Source organism: Phascolarctos cinereus, unplaced genomic scaffold (genome assembly GCF_003287225.1).
Source record: "Phascolarctos cinereus isolate Bilbo 61053 unplaced genomic scaffold, phaCin_HiC Scaffold_726;HRSCAF=1367, whole genome shotgun sequence".
In the NCBI taxonomy this organism is placed as follows: domain Eukaryota; kingdom Metazoa; phylum Chordata; class Mammalia; order Diprotodontia; family Phascolarctidae; genus Phascolarctos; species Phascolarctos cinereus.
In genome coordinates this window covers 8,314,843-8,336,304 of record NW_027556098.1, presented here as the reverse complement: position 1 = coordinate 8,336,304, position 21,462 = coordinate 8,314,843, and the positions used below count along the sequence as shown (strand labels likewise).

At 39.2% G+C, this 21,462-nt stretch overlaps 1 protein-coding gene across 1 annotated transcript in view; it reads left to right on the top strand.

The window, feature by feature from the left end:
- The window catches only part of FRMPD4 (FERM and PDZ domain containing 4), a 746,498-nt gene that overhangs the window by 664,253 nt on the left and 60,783 nt on the right, over positions 1-21,462 (top strand). The window contains 1 exon segment of the mRNA XM_021007485.2: positions 11,089-11,134. Coding sequence (XP_020863144.2) covers positions 11,089-11,134 — 46 coding nt within the window.

Here is a 21,462-nt window from a genome sequence, read left to right as displayed (position 1 = left end):
AGTTATTAACACAAATTTATTGTTTTAGTTGCTTTTACTAAGCAGTGACCTAACTTGAATATATATGACTGAAGATCATAGAAGCTGAAAGGTAAGAAATTTCGAGTTGTCTTAAAACCAACAAAGTCTTTTGGAGACCAATGGTCAGAGAGATGGGAACAAGCTTTCAAAGACCTGGCCAGTTGCTTCAAATATGCATCAGTACTGGCCTATGTATGCTCTAAAAAACTTTCATCTTGTAGACATATGCCAGCCCTGAAAGAATTAGGAACTGTTCCCTACCTACAGAGTGATAGTCACCAGAAGTCAAGTGTATTTGCAGCAAAAACCTCATACCCAAGCTAGAATTCTTGGCTTTGAAGTGAGTTGACATTAAAAAGTTCAGTGACTACATGTATGGGGAGAAAAAGGTACAAGTGTGACCTAACAATAATCCTCTGCATTGTCTTATATTCTGACCAATATCTAGTTGGCATAGCTTTGACAGAAAATGGGGCAAAACCAACTATGTATTCAGCATATATTCCATCCAGGGAAAATGAATGTGGATTCAAATGTCCTGTCCTAAATACCACATGACCATGAAGCTATGATGGAGTGAACTCTATTTCTATCACCCAAAGAAGATAATATCGCCAAAAAAGAGTATGGAAAGACTAGAGGGTACCCAGGACAGAGCATTGTGATGAATTCATGCCTGAGGGTTAGGACCCAGGCCCCAGGCCACAGGTGATGGATGATCCCATAAAGAAGACTCCGCCAGCCTATGATTGTGATGGAATACTATTATACTATAAGAAATGATGAGCTAGATGTTCTCAGAGAAACCTGGAAAGACTTACATGAACCAGTGCAAAGTGAAATGAGTAGAGCCAGGAGAATGTTGTACATAGTAACAGCAATATTGTAAGATGATCAACTGTGAATGACTTTGCTATTCTCAGCAATACAATGTTCCAAGACGACTCTGGAAGACTTACGATGAAAAATGCTACGATTGCCAGAGAAAGAACTGATGGAGCCCGAATACAGATCAAAGCATACTTTTTTCAAATTTTCTTTATTTTTCTTGGAAGTTTTTTGGTCTGTATTTTCATTCACAACATGATCAATATGGAAATATGATTTGCATGATTACACATATATAATCTATATCAAATTACTTGCCTTCTCAATGAGGGGGATGAGGAGGGAGGGAGAGAATTTGGAAGTCAAAATTTTAAAAACAAATATCAAAAATTGTTTTACGTGTAATTGGGGAAAAATAAAATACTAAAGGTAAATTTTTTTAATTTAAAAAAAAAAGAATTATCCACCAGACCCCAGACACCAGCTTGGAAAGTCACATGAATCAAGATGTTCCCTGAAGTCATGTGAGCTAATAAGGCCACCAAGTGACAAAGCAAGAGAGCATAGGGACAAAAGAATTAGTCATCTAGTAATATCCTCCCTAGATTGCAGTACCATTCTTTATATCATCTAAGTTAATGAGTCACCCTAACAGCCTTTGGGGCATCCTCACTCACAATGCTTTACAGCTCTCCATATTTTTTTCTTCTTTTTGCACAGTAGGCAACATGTTCTATCTTACAGTCTTTTCAAATACCCTTGCTGTGCAAATACATTGTGTCACTGTTAAAGGGTCCAGTTTTGGTTATCTATCCCATGGATTAACTAGGCTCTTTGATTTCTTTTTCTTTCCCTTTTTTGCTACTTTCCTTTGTCTTTTTTACTGATCACTAGCAGGGGGAGAACTGGTCAAGGAAGAAGAAGTGAAAATCAGAACTGTCAGTTTTGCTTCTTGTCAGGCACCTCTGATAAGAAGAAGGGTTTGGAGCTATTGACAAAATGACATTTTTGATTCATCCTGAGATTTCACTAATCCATTCACTCCTGCCTCAGTTAGCATAGGTCACTCTTGTGGTTCCCTCACCCCACTTGCTTCCATAGAGTCCACTGAAAATAGCTGAGAAACATTAAGAGACTCTTTTCTTCCCATGGAGGACTTTGTGTAGAGTCAAGGTTCGGGGCCAACAATGAGAATGTTAAGAAGTCATGTACCTAGTGACAACAGTACTCAGTAGTAGTGTGCTGACCTTTTTCAGTGCTTTATAATTTAATTTGATAGCCATTTCCCCTCTTTTCTGGCAATGGGTTTGGAACCTATTAGGAAGAGACCTGATACACAATTATAATCACAATAAAGGATATTGAAAAGGTCAGCTAGAAGAGGTATTAAATTCCTATTCATATTACATCTTGCCAGGTGTAGCCCGATGGTACCCTGCAACTATTTTCCTGAAAATGAAAGAGGATAATGTTTTCCTTCACCTTGTCATGAACAGACTACAATGTCTGAGCTGATCTTAAGGGACCAGAAATCACTAAGATTTAAGTCTCCCTATCCCTGTCTCCAGAGTAAGACAGGAAGACAAAATGAAAAGTAGAAAACGACAGCCAGAAAGGAAATATCTCTTCCTTTGGAGCTTCCTGAATTTCTCAAAAAGACCACTAAGACCTCTTCCAAGAACAGGAAATCTGAGGAAAACTTAAAGCCCTTAGGCAAGTATGTGGGTGCTATTAGAGGTGAAAATATATGCGTAACCTTCAAAATAGACCCTGGAAGTATTGGCATAAAATTGTGAATGAATGTAAAGCATTGAAGTATTTACATTATGCCAGGCACTGATGGAAAAAATGGGAATGCAAATGCAAGCAAGCAATACAATCTTTGCCCTCATGGACCTTACATTCCAACAGAGGAGGAGGACAATAAATATACTTAGGGTAGTGGTGGTCCAGGAAGGTGGGGGAAATGGATTTTCTAAGCTTTTACTATGTTACAGACATTGTAAAAAAGGGCTTTACGAATATTTCCTCATTTGATCCTTGTAACAATCTTACAAAGTAGGTGTTATTCCCCATTGAGAAAACCAAGGCAAGCAGAGTTTAAATGACTTGCCCAAGGTTACATAATTACTAGCTGAGGCCAGATTTGAACTCAAGACTTTGTGACTTCAGATTCAGTACTTTTCCCACTGCACATAGGTGCCTGCCTCCAGTGAAGAGCGTTACATTATATATAGGGAAGCCATGGAATTGGTGATTGTAGTCACAGAGCAATGCCAGGTTTTGTCATTTCTACTTCATGATATCCCTAATGTACATCCACTTTTTTTCCCATTCCATAGATGTCACCCTGGTGCAAGTCCTCCTCACCTCATATCTAGACGTTTTCAACAGTCTTCTGATTGGCCTACTTGCCTCAAGTCTCTCCCCACTCCTCCATCCTCCCCTCAGCTTCTAAAGTGCTAACCTTCAGATCTGATGATGTCAATCCACCTCTCCACAGTCAATAAACTCCAGTGGCTCCCTATTAGCTCCAGAATCAAATGTAAAATTCTTTGATGGATCTTTAAAGCCCTTCACACCTGTCCTCTTTCCTACATTTCTAGTCCTCTTATAGTTGACTCTCTTCCGTGTACTTTGCAAATCAACGACATCCAGCTTCCTTGCTGTTCCTTACACAACATACTGCATCTCCTGACTCCTTGATTTTTCACTCACTGAGTATTCCTCAGGCCTAGAATTCTCTCCCTTTTCACCTCTGCCTGTTGACTTTCCTGATTTCCTCTGTCACATTTCAAATCCTACCTTTTCCTTACCTTACTCCCACCAACTGCTAGTGCCTTCACTCTTAGATTATCTCCCATTTATAATGTCTATATCTTACATGTGTAGTTATTTACATGTTGTCTCTCCATTAGAATGGGAGTTCCCTGAGGGCAAAAACCATAGTTTTGCCTTTTGTTGTATCCCTAATTCTTTGCACAGGACCCTGTAAGTACTTAATAAATCCTTATTGATTGGCATGTTCTCTCCAGGGACAGCCATATTAGTTTGATTACTGTTCTCAAGGCCAGAATTAAAAAATTGGGGATGAGACAGAGGAGAGCACATGTGTAGTGACATGAAGATGACCAGGAAGTTGCATGGTGGGTCTGGGTTCTGGAGAAGACTAAGTGGATGCTTACCAATCAGATTCCCAAGGCCCTTGGACAGTCATCTAAGTTCTAGGTAGGAGGGATAGGAGGCTGGAATGCAAGAGCATGAAAGTTTAAACATGATCTGAGGTTGTGTAGTGGGTATGAATCCTTGGCAAGTAAATAAAGTAAATGGCTACCATGTAAGGATGCATTAGGCATTTGACGCCAATGACATAATTTCTAATTGTTCTTTCCCGTCTCCCTCCTTTCCACACATCCACATATGTACTTTGGGACTGCTAGAGCATGTCCTCATGGATGTTTTTATTTGGAGAGAGAATGGAAAAAGAGAAAGATAGGGTAAGCCAATTAAAAACAAGCATACTAACATTGTGCAATGATTAACTATGATAGACGCAGCTCTTCTCAGCAACATAATGATCCAAAACAATTCCAAAAGATTCTTAATGGAAAATGCTGTCCACATCCAGAGAAAGAAGTGATGGAGTCTAAATGCAGATTGAAGCAACTTTTATTTTCACTTTCTTTGTTTTTTTATTTTTTTTTCCTTTTGTACTGTTTTTTCTTTCATAACATGACTAACATGGAAATACGTTTAGCATGATTGCACCTAGTATAATCTACATCAGATTGCTTACAGTATTGGAGAGAGGTGGGAGGGAACTCAGAGAGGGAGATAAATCTGGAGCTCAAAAATCTTATAAAAAATGAATGTTGAAAAAACTATCTTTACATGTAATTGAAAAAAATAAAATACTATTTACGTAAAATTTTTAAATTGAATTAGGGAACACTGATCATTAAAGTTATTTGCTTTTGAGGATAGAGAAGCTATTCCACATGAAAGAACTTTATAATCACACAATAAAAAAATTGTCCTATAAATTCTGAAAGAATATTGATTCTATTTCAACTGGACCTGTGCGTGTTTTCATCCATTTGGGAAGTTACTTGTGAAGAACTTCCTCCAATAATGCAGACTGGCATCTTCTCTGCAGTTTTTCATCTTACACAGTTGCTTCAGGCATAAGAGGTTAAGTGACTTGCCCAGGGTCAAACAGGCAGTATAGGGCAGAGAGGAGAGTTGAACTCAGGATTGTCTGCCTCTTTATCCACTATGCTATAACGTCTTCCATAGCAAAGACTCTAGCAATTATGAATCAGTGACATTAAATAATAAATCATTTAAAACTTTGTATACAATTCTGAAAAAAAAAACGAGGATACTCCAATGGCTCTGCAATCTTATCTATGTGGATACTCTCTAAATGATGATGATGATGATGATGATTTATGGCTAACATTTATATGGTGCTTACTATGTGCCAGGAACAATTATTATTTCATTTGATTCTCATGACCCTGGAAGATAGGTGATATTATTATTTCTACTTTATAGATGAGGAAACTGAGGCAAACAGTTAAATGACTTGCCCAAAGTCACACAGCTAATAAGTGTCTGAGGCTGGATTTTACTCAGATCTTCCTGACTTTAGGACCAGCAATCCATCAACTACATCACCTAACTACCCCATATGGAAACTACTCTTTTTTCCTTGACATTGTAAAAGATTTCTGGGGCTCCAGAACTCATTTCCATCCTAGCAGACTTTAAATTCATTATTGTGACATCTAAGATACACTATCTTTTGATCTTTTTTCACCTTAAAATATTTTCTACTCCCGTAATTTGTAGGATTAAAGTAACTGGGATTGTAGCTACATATGCATCAGGTTTTTGTTTTCATGTAGGGTCATCTGGGATAGTCAACATGGAAGGCCACCCTGAATTGCTAGAACGAAATTTTCTAATAAAGACAACATGCGCTGATTGTGTTTGGGAGGTAGGCGTTCTCATTTGTCTTTTGAAAGCCTATCACTTGAGCTAGATTACTTCCTTATAGTCAGTCACCTTACAGAAGTTTGACTTTTACTGAAGCTAAAGCCACTTACTTAAATTTAAACCTCAAGGCATTCTTCTTTGAGTTATCATTATCATTGTTGTTTTTAAGAAAAGTTAGAATTTTTTAAAAGCCCTAAAATTGTTTAGCTATTAGTACTTTTTATAAATCATTGGATGGACCACCTGTTCTGTTCTCATGGAAGGACATATTTGAAAGTCAGAGAACAGACAGGTTTAAAGATAAGTTGTGAGTTGCATGCTGGAGGGAATGCTCACATGGGTGAGATTACAAATCCATTAGAGAATGAGAGTTTGCAGCACTGAAATGTTTCCTTTTAAGGGATTCCATTGATTCTATCCACCAAGTTGGTGATGTCTTTGTTTGGGAGGCCTGAAAGGTGAACAAATGATGACCTGGACTGATCCTATTCATGTATGCAAATTGTCCTTTGTTTACATATTTGTTTTCTTAGTAGATGCTGAACATAGAAAATGAATTAAATTTTAGATAGGAATAAAGGGGGTGAAGGGAGACTGGGTAATTCAGAAGGCTTGCCAAACTGGGCTTCTCTGTGTAAGGGTGGCCTTGGGGAACACCAGCTTTATCATCACTTGGAATAGAGGAAGTTCATAATGCATTCAGAGCCCCACCTCTCTTGGATTTGGGCTTCTCCCTCACTCAGCCTGGCTCTCTGCAGCAGGAGCACATCCAATGAAATTATAAAATGAAGTCTGATACTACAGCATGCCTTGCAGCCACTGATGTTTGGGGTCCCCAAAAATGTTTCCGTGGAGGCACAAAGGACCCTGCAGGAGGAAGGCCTAAAGAAAGACTTTTGCTGCAACAATGAAAAGAAAATAATTAAAGGTAAACTTTGCAGGAGAGGTTTAAGGTAAGGTTATATTGTATTTCTCCCAGCAAGTCAGCACAGTGACTCAGGGATTAAAATGACTTTATAACCAACTCATTAAATCATTCTAGAAGAGTTTGGCCCTTAAAAGGGATATATTTTGTGAAAGTAGAAAATTCATTCATTAGGAATACAGTGACATTATATTTTGATAAGTGATCCTGTACTGGTAACTGGACTGGGAATAGGTTGGGCAAGGATATGCTTGCTTGTGAGAAGTAGGGGTAGAGGTAGGAGTGGGGATGAGGGAAGAAGAGCATAAAGATATTTGGTTGTTCTGTTATTGGTATGGTCCCTTCCTGGCTTTTGCCATCTTGACATTACTTCAAAACCATTTTAGGGTTTGTTCTTCTTTTCTTAGTGACTGGTTGGGAGATGTAGGAGACCCAGGGGACTATGAATTTCATTCTACGTGCCTGACAGATTTTAATTAAATAGCTAGAGATAAGGGTAGTGTGATAGTGAGGATGAAAGACAAAATTTCACTGCAGCATATAGGAATGTTTGATTTTGAGTTAAATAACTTAGTTTATCCATTTAAAGTATAGAATTGAAGTCAACTTGGGGTACATACTGGAAATATTTCAGAGGAGAATGCCAAAGACTGCAAATGAAGACAATGTAATTGAGATGTTTTAAGAAATGTTCCCATTATCAAATTAATACTATTTGATGATTGATATTTAGTCCTAAAGTTCCTAATAGGAAAGTATAATGGGGGGCAAAGATCACTGGAGTAGAGTGTTTTTGAGAAATTTCATGAAACTTCTTCAAATTTTCTATGCATATTTGTCAATCTCCAGGGGTTGGCATGCTACAGATGGAGTGGGAATGGCCTTCAGTCTATTTAAAAATCACAGCAACATGGACTGTTAGAGCCAGGAGGCTCTAGAGAGAATCTAATCCAATCTCTTCTTTAGACAACAGAGGAAATTCTGGCCCAAGAGCAGCTAAGCTAAGCGCAGGTCACACATCTCGTTAGTAATAGAGACAAGTAGAAGCTAGGCTCTTTAAATTCACAATTTGGTGAGTCCAAAACAGCATGGGCTGGATTCCAACAAGTGCTACTATTCTTTTTTGTTTTGCCCCCAAGGGAACAAGGAATACACCTGGTGGTCTCAGAAATAACCTGTCCCCTTTGTGATTCCCTGCTTCTGTATCCTCCCTGGTCTACTTCACCACCTTAACAAAAACACACACACTTGTGTCCCTGCTCTTTCATTACTTTTTTTAAAAAATCTTCCAATTCACCAAAACCATAATTCCACCATGACCCACATTTTACCAAGTGACAGAAATACATAGGAATTCCTTGCGCGAGGGGGTGGGGGGGAAATTAGGATAGACAATTAGGCAAGAAATCTATTATTTAAATAGTATATTATTTTCATTCAATTCCATTTAGTTAGGAAGGGGCTCCCTTGTAGTTGTTTCCTTCAACAATTTTTTATTAAGCATTTATTGTATTCAAAGCATTGTACAAGGGTTGGGGCAAAGGCAGAAAGGAGAAAACAAGATACAAAATGGAGATAAAACATGACCATGTCTTTGTAGAGCTTACAATCTAATACAGTGATGTAAACTGCAAGGAAAAGAAAACTAAAATACAAAATAATACATGATCACCAGTTCATCAAGGGCTTCATAAGGAGGATCAGGGAAACCTTCCTGGGGATTCAAGGGGATCCAGGTAGGGAAGGTGTGGGTTTTAATTGACCTTTAAAAGATGGATAAAAATTCAAAATGTGGAAGAGGAAAGTACTTTCCCGGGTCACATAGCTAGTTCCTGAGGCCAGATTTGAATTCAGATCCTCCTGACTCCAGGCCTGGTATTCTATCCACTGTACTACCTAGTTGCCTCCTGTTTCCAAGTACTTTGCCATATCTACTTTATCACCTAACTGCCTTATAGAAAGAAAGATGAGTAACGTAGCAGAAAAGGAAAATATATATAGGAGACAGCAGATAGTCTAGTTTGGTTGGATCATAGGGTAGGTGGAAAAAGAATATTATATTATATATAATATAATTTATATGATATAAATTATATTATTATATATACTTATGTATAATTATGTAATTTATATTATATATTTATATATATAATTATATAATTTATATAACATAAATTAATATTATAAGACATATATGGACAAGGTAGCTAAGTGATGCAGTGGAAAGAGTGCCAAGCCTGGAATTAGGAAGACTCATCTTCCTGAGATCAAATCTGGCCTCAGGCACTTATTAGCTGTATGACCCTGGGCAAGTCTCTGAAAAATGTGCTGGAGAAGAAAATGGCAAACCACTCCAGTGTCTTTGCCAAGTAAACCCCAAAATGGGATCACAAAGAGTCAGAGACAACTGAACAACAAGAAGATAACAGATGCCAGATTTTAAAAGGCCCTGAATGCCAGGATAGGCAGTTTTGTTCAGTTTCTTTTTATGGAAATAGTTTGTGTGTGTGTGTATGTGTGTGTGTGTGTGTGTTGAACCTAGAAATCATATTTATGATTCTCAATTTACCAAATCCAGATCTGAATCCCTCACATTGTCTGATCATCTCCCCCTGGGAAAAATGATAAAACCTTAGTTCTTAGAGGTGCTACACTCTACCACTTTGTCCTCGTAATTAGAGTCAGCATTATGTGTAGCCCATTAATAATGGCTGAAATAATGCCTGAAACCACCATGCTAGAACTCTCTGTCTGCTGTCCAGCAGCTGTGTTTCTGAAAATGAAACAGTCGCATTATAGAATGGGATTGAAGAGACCAGCTTCATTCTCACTATTCTTTCTCTTGTTCCTCATTCTCCCCAGAATTTCTATTCCATTCCTATTTCCCACTGCTCCATTGATTTTCCCCCAGCAATATGTCAGTAGGACACAGCAGCAACACAGCCAGAGGAGTGTGCATGCACAACAACAAAGCAGTTAGTGTTACAAATGTGATTTGTGGTGGGTTGTCTAAGGAAGCAGCTCTTGCATACAGATCATCTTTTCTTCACACAGCTAAGCAATAAATCATACCACCAGGCAATTAACTGCAGTCTGAGGAAAAGAAAGCCTGGTCCTTCTCCACAAAGTTGCAACTAGCCTTTCTCTAGTTAACAAATGGCAAACAGAGAGACAGAGAGATAGGAAGGCACGCAAAGTCAGAGAGACACAGATGTAGAGAAAGATAAGAACAAAGAGAGCCAGAGATGGAGACAGACAGAGAGACAGGTAGTCAGGTAAAGTCAGAAAGACACAGAAACATAAAGAAAGACAGAAATAGAGAGATCCAGAGATAGAGACAAGTAGGCAGGCAGGCAGGAAAAGTCAGAGAGACACAGAGACATAGAGAAGGATAGATACAGAGGGAGCCAGTGATAGAGACAGACAGAGACACAGAAAGGGACAGAGCCAGAGACACAGAAAGAGATAGAGTAAAAGAGAATGAATTGCAACCAATGATGTAACAATAATAACAATTATAATAGAGGGTTTGCTATTTGGGGGCAATTAAACCACTGCATCATTCAGTTACTAACTACCAAAATACTCCCTTTGCTACTAGAGCATTCCTTTTAGCCTGAAATCTTTCCCAATAGCTTTCTTTCTATAATGTTTATGGGCCCAGTATACTATGCACTGCTATTGCTCATTAAGTGAGCTGGCACAATGTGGTAGGTGATGTACACCAGGGCATGATTTTCAGCATGCTGCTTTTACATAAAGTGCCATAAAGGATTTCTTGAAATGATGTTGACCCTTATAAGATAATTAGTTTCCGAAGTAGCTGAGATAATTTCAGAAATCTTTCTTCCCTCCCCTCTTTGTGAAAAACTGCCCAAACTAATATTGCAGAAATGGAGAAATTTTTAAAACAGAAAAGAAAATTGGAAACACAGAAGGGGAGAAGGAGAAATCAATTTTCTTAACAGGGAAAAGGTGCAAAGAACAGATTGAGCTGATGGTTTTAAAACTGCTCCCTCCTCAACAGAGCATTATTTTAGTGCACAACTGCATGGTAAAGCAGGTAGTACCTCCAAATGTGAACTGCACGGGAAGTTTTAAATCAGGTTGTTTGTTACACTTGGGATGTGCTTTGATTTTAGCTGTCACTGCAGATTCAAAGCTTGTTTTGTGGCTTTCTGATCTGTTCTGCCCTGGGATTCCAATGAATACTTGCCAATGGATCACAGCATCTCTTCTCCAAAGAAAACTATTGGAGCCTTTAGAGCCTGCTTCTCTATATTTCATAAATGTTTGTTTTTCCTCTTTTACAGAAACTGCAAAGAATCGATCCTCCTCACTGTCATTCAACCTTACCCTGTGAGTGTGCCGTGAGTAAATAGCTCCCCGCCCCCACATACTGTTAGGCTTCCATTTTCTTGGCATTTTCAGAGCAATCAAAATATTGCCAAAATGTGACAATATGGGGAAAATGATTTTTTATTTGTTTTTATTTCAATCTACACATAGAATTTTAAAAGTGTAGAAAAGTCCCAGCATGAAAACCCTTCCAAGGATATGGATTAACAACTCATCTGTAACTTAGTCTTAGAGAGCTGCTTAGAGCACTGGGAGACTGAATAATTTACCCATGGCCACACAGCTATTACTGACCAAAGGCCAGACTTGAACCCAGGTCTCACTCCAAGATCAAATCTCCATTAAATGTGCCAAGCTTCTTTTCCACATGCCTTCCCTCTGCTGGCTAGAAGAGTTATGGAGATTCTCTTTCAACATATATCCCATTTAGAGATATGTAGCTTTCATGAGTAGGGGGCAGCTAGGTGGTGCAATGGATAAAGCACCAGGCCTGGAGTCAGGAAGACTTGAGTTCAAATCTAGCTTCAGACTCTTACTAGCTGTGTGACCTTGGGCAAGTCACTTAACCCTGTTTGCTCCAGTTTTCTAATATGTAAAATGAGCTGGAGAAGGAAAAGGCAAACCACTTCAGTATCTTTGCCAAGAAAACCCTGAATGGGTTTGACATGACTAAAATAACTGAACAACAACAATAAGTATATGCCAAATAAAAATGAAGGAAATAAATACAAAGTAATTTCCTACAAGGTAATTAGGAAGAGAAAGCACAAACATTGAGGAAATAAAAGGAAAGCTTCATGTAGAAAGTAGCACTTGCACTGGATCTTAAAGGAAGAGAGGGATTCTACAAGGCAGAGGGGGGAAGGAATGCATTCCAGGCATAAGGCTGGCCAGTGGAAACACACAGCAATAGGTGGTGAATAGCCAGATCAGTTTGCCTGGATTATACAGTATGGGAAGCATACAATTAATGTATGCACACATAGAAAAAAGCTGGAAAGTTAGATTGGGAACAGGTTGTAAATACTTAATACTTAAATACCTTAATAAATAAGTAAAGAAAGAAAGAAGAGAGAAGAAGGAAGGAAGGAAGGAAGGAAGGAAGGAAGGAAGGAAGGAAGGAAGGAAGGAAGGAAGGAAGGAAAAGAGAAGGAAGGAAAAAGAGAAGGAAGGAAGGAAAAAGAGAAGGAAGGAAGGAAGGAAGGAAGGAAGGAAGGAAGGAAGGAAGGAAATTGTTCAAGGACTTTAAAAGTCAAACAGAGGAATTTATACTTTATCCTAGAAGCAAAAGAGAGCTACTATAATTTATTAAGTAGAGGAGTTACATGATCAAAGCTATGCTTAAGGAAAATTCCTTTGACAGCTATATGGAGGATGTACTAAAGTGGGGAGCGACCTGAGGCAGAAAAACCAGTCAGTAGGCCACTGAAATAATAATAATAATAATAGCTAACTTTTACATGGCACTTACTATGTTCCAGGACCTATACTAAGTGTTCTACATTTATCATCTCATTTGATTCTCATTACAATTCTGGGAGGTAGGTGCTATTATCCCCATTCTACAGATGAGACAGCAATTAAATGGCATGCCTAGAGTTACACAGCTAGTAAGTGTCTGAAACTGGATTTGAACTCAGATCTTTCTTACTCCTAGCCTACAAAGTCTTCCACTGTCCCACCTAGCTGCTTCATCAGGCTAGGTAAGAGGTAATGAAGGACTGGGCCATGGTGGTAGCTGTGTGAGTGTAGAAAAGTATGATGGGAGATATATTGTATAGATAAAAATGGCAAGATTCAGCAATTGATGAGATATGTGGGGTGAGGGAGAGTGGTCAATCAGAACTCCCAAACTTCAAGGTACCGATGGTACTAGAGGGCAGGTACTTCCAGTTACTGAGGTACTGGGGACCAAAATTCCCCCCCCCACTCCATGCTCTACATGCATGATATCTTCAGTGTCTTCACTGTCTTGAGTTCAGGCTACTGGGCTGGTGCTGAGTACCAAATCATTGTGGCTTAGAAGACCCAAACATTAGTTATTTCCTGACCTCAACTCCTAGACAGAACTCTCTACTTCCTATGCTAGTGTTTAGTGTGTCAATGATGGGAGATGATGCAACTGCTCCCATACTGATGTTCACTCATTATAGGACCCTGGAAGGTAGGACTTCTGGTCACATGATTCTTCCTCCATCCTAGAGAGGACAAGTTCACAATTCCTCCCCCTATCCATGTGAGTTGCCATCTTCTGAGGCAAAAATCCCTTCTCCCTGCTCTCTCTACCCATAATTTTATCCCTATCCACCTCAATCCTATTCTTCCATAGTCTATATCCTTCTCTGCCTTTCCATTCCATGTATCCTCAGAAACCTCTGCTCTAGTGTTAACAAATTCCCCTTTAGCCTACATCTCTTACCTTCACACTCGTTCTGTTCTTGTGTTCACAGAAACCTGGCCCTCTCTGCCAATGACTGCATTCTTGACTACTCTCTCCAGTACTGGATGCTCCATCTCTCATGCCCACCTAAACACTGAATCGGGGGCAAGAGTAAACATATTCTTTCCTCACTGTCACTTCCAGCCCATCCCTTTGCTATCATTACTCAGCATCTTCTCATCATTTGAAGTTTACTTCATCTGTCTCTATTCCTACATCTCTATCACTCAATTCTTCTATATAACCTGTTCAGGGCACTTGTCGCAGTCATCCATCTGCTGCCAGATCACTAAGTGCCTGGATTATAGTCTTCCTCTCAACCACAATCTCTGCCCTTAAATACTTAAATACTGTCCCCTCAAACACTCTGGCTTCCCAATTCCTCATCCTCCTTACCTTCCAAACATCTTCACTCTGTCTTAACCACACACAGAGTTGATTATACTTTAGAACTCAGTATCACATTTAGAACTGAGCAACTGGCATGATTCTGAATGCTAAAATTTCTCTCATTCCATAACTTCCTAATCTTACACATTTCCCTCTTTTTCTCTTAAACCTATTCATCATCATCACTGTGAGCTTTAGTCTTTCAATCTCTTTGTGATCTCCTCTCTGGCTTCATTTTTCTCCCTTCACATTCTTGACCTTGTGGTTAACCCATTTAAGCAAAGATTATTCCCTATCCTTGAATCCTTTGTCCCCTTGTCCACTCATTTTAGGCCAAAACAGAACCCAGGATAACTCCCACCATCCTTTCCAGGCTATATGTAGGTAGGCTCATGGTGTAGGAGGCAGTCCGTGTATGTGTGTGTGTGTGTGTGTGTGTGAGTGTGTGTGTGTGTGTGTGTGTGTGTGTGTGTGTGTGTGTGTGAGAGAGAGAGAGAGAGAGAGAGAGAGAGAGAGAGAGAGAGGAGGTAGTCTACTCTCCTGGCTTGGCTCAGGGCAACACTAGCCCTCAGATGGACACAAACGCAGTTGAGGAAGTCAGAGAGGTAGGAATAGAATAAGCAATCATGTATGAAAGTATAAGACTAAGCAGGTAAAAATGTATGTTTCTGAGAGTATATTTGAGGGATAGCGGTGGGGGCTATCCCATCCTGGAGATTGGCGTGTGTAAGTGGGAAAGAGTAGAAGGACGGATTGGAGAACCAGAGGAAGGGGAAGTCCCCTCCTTGGGTCTGGAATTGGCCACATTCCTTCCTCCTGAGGGGCAACTGAAGCCTTCTGTCCCAAAGAACAGATAAGAGCTATTCCTGGTGATAGTACCTGGAAGGGACAGGGTGCTAGGGATCCAAAAACTGAAAATAATATCATCCAATGGGAGAAAGAGCACTGAATTTGAAAACAGAGAACCTATTTATTATTTCTGAGATCTTAGGAAAGTCACCTGATGTCTGAGCTTCTGTGTCCTGATCTGCAGAATGTGGGAGTTTGATTATCTATTAAACACTTACCATGTAGGTGCTGGAGATACAAATACAAAGAATGAAACAATCCCTGCCCTCAAGAAGCTTCCATTCTAATGGGGGGAAGCAGGTCCATATATACATATGTGAAGTCTAATACAAAATAGTTACATACTGTTGTTAATGTTGTTCATCCTTCATTCTCAAAGAGGACCAGTGACAACACAAGAGTGGTCTCTTGACTTGAGTGTGAATTAGTAGTTTGGGAAGGAGGGTGCTAGCACTTGGGCAGGGTTCAGAAGAAGTCTTCATATAAAAGCTGATGCTTGAGCTGCTTCTTGAAGAAAAGAGATATTCTATGAGGCAGAGATGAGGAAAGAGTACATTCCGCTCATGGAGGACAGCCAGGGTGAAAGCTTGGAGACAGAGCACCACTTGTTAGGAGCAGTGAGGACAGTTTAGTTAAAGGGACATAATGGACAGTGAGCCTGGAAAGATACCCAAGTCATAAGGGACTTTAAAAGCTCAATGGAGGAGTCTATATTTTATCCTAGCAATAATAGGGAGCCACTGGAGTTTATTGAGTAGGGGTTTGATGAGGTTAGATCTCTTCTCAAGGAAGATCTTTTTGGCAGCTGGGTGGAAGGTGGACTAGAGTAGGAAGAGACTCAAAGTATAAATTCTAAGGCCCTTCCATCTTTGTATCTGGGAATCTTTACTACCACACCATTGGATAAATTAAAACAATTATCAATGGAATAAATTTGAGAGTTATGCTATGCAGTTGAACAACCAACAAACATTCGTTAAGTGCCTATCATATGCTAGACGTTGTGCTATCTGTGCACTAAGAATATCAAAACAAAGAATCAAGCATTATTCATTTGACCCTCTCTTTTTCATTATAATCATTATATTTTTCCATGATTAATTCCCTACAACTTCTGTTCCAAACTTACATCACAGAGGCCACTAGGTAGCACAATGAATAGGGTCCTGGACCTGGAGTGAGGAAGACACAGGTTTAAATCCCACTTCAGACACTTAAGAGCTTTGTGATTCTGGGCAAGACGTTTAACCTCTGTCTGCCTCCATTTTCTCATATGTAAAATGGGGATAATAATAGCACCTCTTAGGATTATTGTGAGAATAAACTGGTATGATAATTGTAAAGCACCTTGTAAGCCTTAAGGCACAGTGCCTGACATAAAGTTGGTACTAAAATATGTGCTAGCTATTATTATCATTTAGTGTGTCCAGAATGAAACTCATTAACTTTCCCCTAAATGTACTCCTCCAGCATATTTCCCTTTTGCTGTCAAATGCATAACTATCTTTTTAGACAACCAGCTACCACACTGTAGAGTCTTCCCTGCCTCTTCCTTCCTTACTGTCCTTAGCCAATCAGTTGCTAAGTCTTCTCGCTTCCACAAAGTCTCTCACATTCATTCAAATGACCATTACCCTAGTTCAAACCCTCATCACCTCTCACACTAACTACTAAAAATAGCTCCCTGGGCAGCTAGGTGGCACAGTGGACAGAGCACCGGCCCTGAAGTCAGGAGGACCTGAGTTCAAATCTGGCCTCAGACCAAACAGTTGACACTTACTTGCTCTGTGACCCTAGGCAAGTAAAAAAAAAAAAAGACCCAAAAAAACAACAACAAGAAGAAATAGCTCCCTAATTGGTCTCTTAGCTTTCTTTCAACCTGTCCTCACATAGTTGTCAAATTAATGTTCTAGAACCACTGTGTGACCATTTCACTTCCCCACTCAAAAATAGTAATAACAATAAGCAAAGATTTATATAGCATTTTATATGTGCAAGGCAATGTGTTATGTACTCGATAATTATTATATCATTTGATTCTCCCAACAGCTCTGTAAGCTAGATATAAGTATTATCCCCATTTTACAGATAAGGAAACTGAGACAAACAGAGGTTAAGTGACTTGTCACACTGCTGGTAAGTATTCAAGTCTAGATTTGAACTCAGGTCTTCCTGAGTCCAGGCCCACTATTCAATCTACAATACCACCTAGATGCATTGAGTCCCTATTGCCTTCAGAACAAACTCAATCTGGCCTTGATAGCCCTTCACAAATATGGCTTCCACCTAACTTTTCAGACTTATTTAACATTATTCTCCCCCTTGCTCTCTACCTTCCAACCAAACTGACCTACACTCACTCTTGTGTCTCCCATCTCTTACCTCCATTCCTTTGCATGGGTTATAGACCTATACCAGGAATGCACTCTCTCCTCATCTCCCCCAGTCAGTACCCCTGACTTTTCATAGCTTAGATAAAATGCCAGCTCCTTTAAAAAGCCAGGTGTGAGTCCTCTCATTTTCTAGTGCTCTCTCCTGCCTCATATTCTTTCTCTCTCTTTCTCTGTCTTTGTCTCTGTCTCTTTCTGTCTCTGTCTGTGTCTCTCTCTGCTTTTATCTCTTTCTCTCTGTCTCTGTATCTCTCTGTCTTTCTCTGTCTTTGTCCCTCTCTCTGTGTGTGTCTCTGTCTATCTGTCTCTGTTTCTCTCTGTGTCTCTGTCTCTCAGTCTTTCACTGTCTGTCTGTCTCTCTGTGTGTCTCTTTCTCTCTCTTTCTCTGTCTCTTTCTGTGTCGCTGTCTCTGTCTCTTTCTGTCTCTGTCTCTTTGTCTCTCTCTCTCTCTCTCCACATGTTGTACCCCACCCCCCAGTAGAATACAAGTTCCTTGAGGACCAAAGACTCTCTTCCTTTTCCCCCTACATCTCAGGCACCTGGCACAGTGCCTGGCACAGAGTTGGTACTTAATCAATGTTTATTCAATTAAGTGGAATATAAATCATAGCTAAGCTTTTGCAAAGATTGCAGGATTTATTTTTTAGGTTACACAGTTCAATTTTTATTTTTTACTTAACTCTGAAGCACTCACATTTTAATTATTTTCTGCTGTCTAAAACATTTCTGTGGCACCAGTCTAAATATATTCCAGTGAGAAAGATATTGAGCAGTTCCAGTTGTTGATAGAACTTAAAGTCTGCCTTTTATTTGGTTAAATTATCCTTTAAATCCAATGGAAACATGAAATCATTATCATACTGTTCATCCTTACTAACATCTGAAAGCTTACTTAACAAAAACATGATGTTTCATTCACTGACTTCAGTGAGAAAATTGGGTGGAAAGGCAAGTCACTTGATGCATGATATGGAAAAAGCCCTGGAATTAGAGTCAGGATGAACTGTATTCAAATTCTGGCTCTTATTCTAGTCGTATGACCTGGAACAAGTCATTCACTTCTTTAAGCTTCAGTTTCCTCACTATAAAATGAGGGTAATAATACTTCCACTACCTACATGACAGGATGGTTGTTAGGAAGCAGTTTTAAACCTTAAGATTCTTTTGAAATGTGAATATGATCATCATCATGATGGTGATTATTACATCCTTTGAACATGTCTTATTGTTCGTTAGAAACCTTCCTCTCTCTCTCTCTCTGATTGTATATTGGAAGTCAAAGTTCAGCAACTCATCCCAGGAAGGCATGTATTGTATGGGACTTGTAGTAACTGCATCACAACTTGTAAAGTATCTCTCCCCTCAAACTCCACATTGACCTAATCCATTTCTTCCTTTATGGAATAGCTTTCTACTCTTCTCCATTTAGCCAAATTCTACTGACATTTTAAGGTCAAGCTCAAACCCAACCTTCTCAGCATAGTGTAGTAAAGAACACAAACTTTTGAGCCAATGAAAGGACTTCGTTTGAACTCTGGCTCTAATGTTTACTACATGTGTGACATAAGGCAAATTCAATTAATTTCTCTACGTCTCATTTTCTTCCTTTCTAAAGTGATGGGGTTGGACTAAATCCATGTAAAGAATGAAATGTGCTCACACACACACACATGCACACATATATACACACACCCCTCTTCTGAATTCACTGTGTTGTTCAGTCATTTTAGTCATGTCTGATTCTTTGTAACCCCTTTTGGGGTTTCCTTGGCAAAGGTACTGGAGTGGTTTGCTATTTCCTTCTCCAGCTCATGTTACAGATAAAAAAACTGAGGCAAGCAAGGTTAAGTGACTTGCCCAGGATCATACAGCTAGTACGTGTCTGAGGCCAGATTTGACCTCACAAAGATGAGTCTTCCTGACCCTGGGAGCAGCGCTGTATCTATTACACCACTTGGCTGCCCCCAAAGGAGTACAATGACTATCTAATTACTAAACCCAGTGGCCTCTCCTCTGTCCTCATCTTCCTTGGCTTGCATTAGATTCAACCACCACAACTCCCTTCTTAATATCCTCTCCTCCCTTCAACTTCTGTGGGACACTCTGTTCCCCAGCTCTCAGAAGCTACAGATTAAAAAAAAAAAAACAGCAACCAGAGAGTGGGAAAATTATGTCTCCTCTAACAAGACAATATGCTCCATTCTTCATTTTCCCTTCAATATTTGCTATACCTTACTGTGTCAATATCTCTCTTGTGGAGTCTGCCCTCAGAGATCTCTCAGAGAGTGGAATGGGCTGACTCACTAAAGTTATTAAGCAAAGGCTGGATGATGGCCACCTGTAGAACATGTTGTGGGAGATTTTTGTAAATAATAATAGCTAGCATTTATAAAGTACTTTAAGGTTTACAAAACATTTTACAATCATTATCTCATTTGACCCTGAAAACAACCCTGGGGGTGAGGGTTCTATTATATTCTATAAGATTCTATTATTGTATCATTTTACAGATGAGGAGACTGAGGCTGAAGGTGGTCCAGTGATTTGCCCAGGGTCACATAGCCAAAAAGTATCATAAGCTGGATTTGAACTCAGGTCTTCCTTACTCTAGGTCCGGTGCTCTGGTCATTATACCACCTAGCAGTTCAGATAAGAGCCAACCTAGATACTTCCCGAGATTTCTTCCAACTATGAGAATCTTTGATTCTGTTTCTTAATACCATACCACAGTTTCTGTTATTATCACCTACATTGTACATGATTTTTGCTCTATGATTGAAACATTTATTTGTGAAGCTATTAATATATAGATATATATTGAATGTACTCACTTTATCCACGAATAAAGCAATTTACTGTTTACTTTGCTAAATTATTCCTACTCTTGATGCTGGGTTATATTTGTTTGCTAAACATAGTCCAGATTCCAGGTTTCATGGACAGAAACAGATGATCCAGCGGACTGAAAGTCAATAAATTCTACTTTTATTACAGACAATAAAAATGAGCATTTTAATTACTTTTACAACTTGCTGCCCAGCATTTTTATGTTTGGTTTCCTCTGCATAATATCACCAAATAAAGAGATGGACTCATGTTTGAAACCCTTTTGCCAAAGGCAATATGCAGATCTGTACATATGCTACCATGGCCTGGTATGGAATGGGTATAGAATGAGTCCACAAACAGCTGGTAGAATTACAGAGAAGCTCACTTAGTGGCAGAAGTGTAGTAGTTCCCAGAGATCTGCTGCTTTTATTTGTAGGTAATACCATATATTTTATTTCTACTTGCCTCCTTTTGAAATTCCTTTTTTTGCCCTTTATATTTTCTCTTTCAAATTATGGACATCCCATTCATTTGATGAATAGTAACGGCAAGCCTACTATCTGAACCACTGTGCCAGCTACTGGGAGAGATGCCAGATGCACAGTGCCTGGCACTTAGTAGGCACTTAATACATGTTTATTGACTGACTGGCTCCCTGAACTTGAGAAACTTAAACATCAAAAAGGGAAACTTGCTCCTTTTTTGGATGAATTTTTGCATTTAGCTCTGCAATGTTATTTTTTTCCTCAAACTGTTTTATGATTTATTCCCATAGCAGCCTCATTCATTTCATAATCATTCATTAAGTGCCTACTATGTCCCAAGCATTGAAGGTGCGAATACAAAAAGAAAATAGTCTCTGCGCTCAAAACATTTATATTCTAGTAAATAGGTGATGTTGGTGGTGCAGTAGAAATGTCATGGGACCTGGAGTCAGGAAGACCTGAGTTCAAATTCAGTCTTTAGTCACTTAGTAGCTGTGTGGCCCTGGGCTAGTCCCTTAATTTCTGTTTTCCTCAGTTTTCTCAACTGTAAAATGGTAGTGATAGTACCTACCTCTGTGTTGTTGTGAGGATCGAATGATATAATATTTACAAAGTGCTTAGCATAGCACCTAAGCACTTAATAAATGCTTGCTTCCTTCCTTTTACTGGTGGGATAGATTAGTATTAGAGAGTGCCAGTTTCTCTGATCTTGCTATGTTAAAGACATTGAGTATGAAGGTTTGAGTTAGAGATTTCTCAGATTCCTTGTATTAAGAAAATGTAGTTGTAAGGGATTTTAATTCCTAAAAATGATACTGGGTTTCCATCTCAATCTTTGGGTATAGTTACATGCAGGTTTACTAGCACCTACAGCGTTCTACTTCAATAGTCACTAATTAGGCACTGCGGATATTCAGAGCCTCTGAAAATGGAAATCCTGAAGAA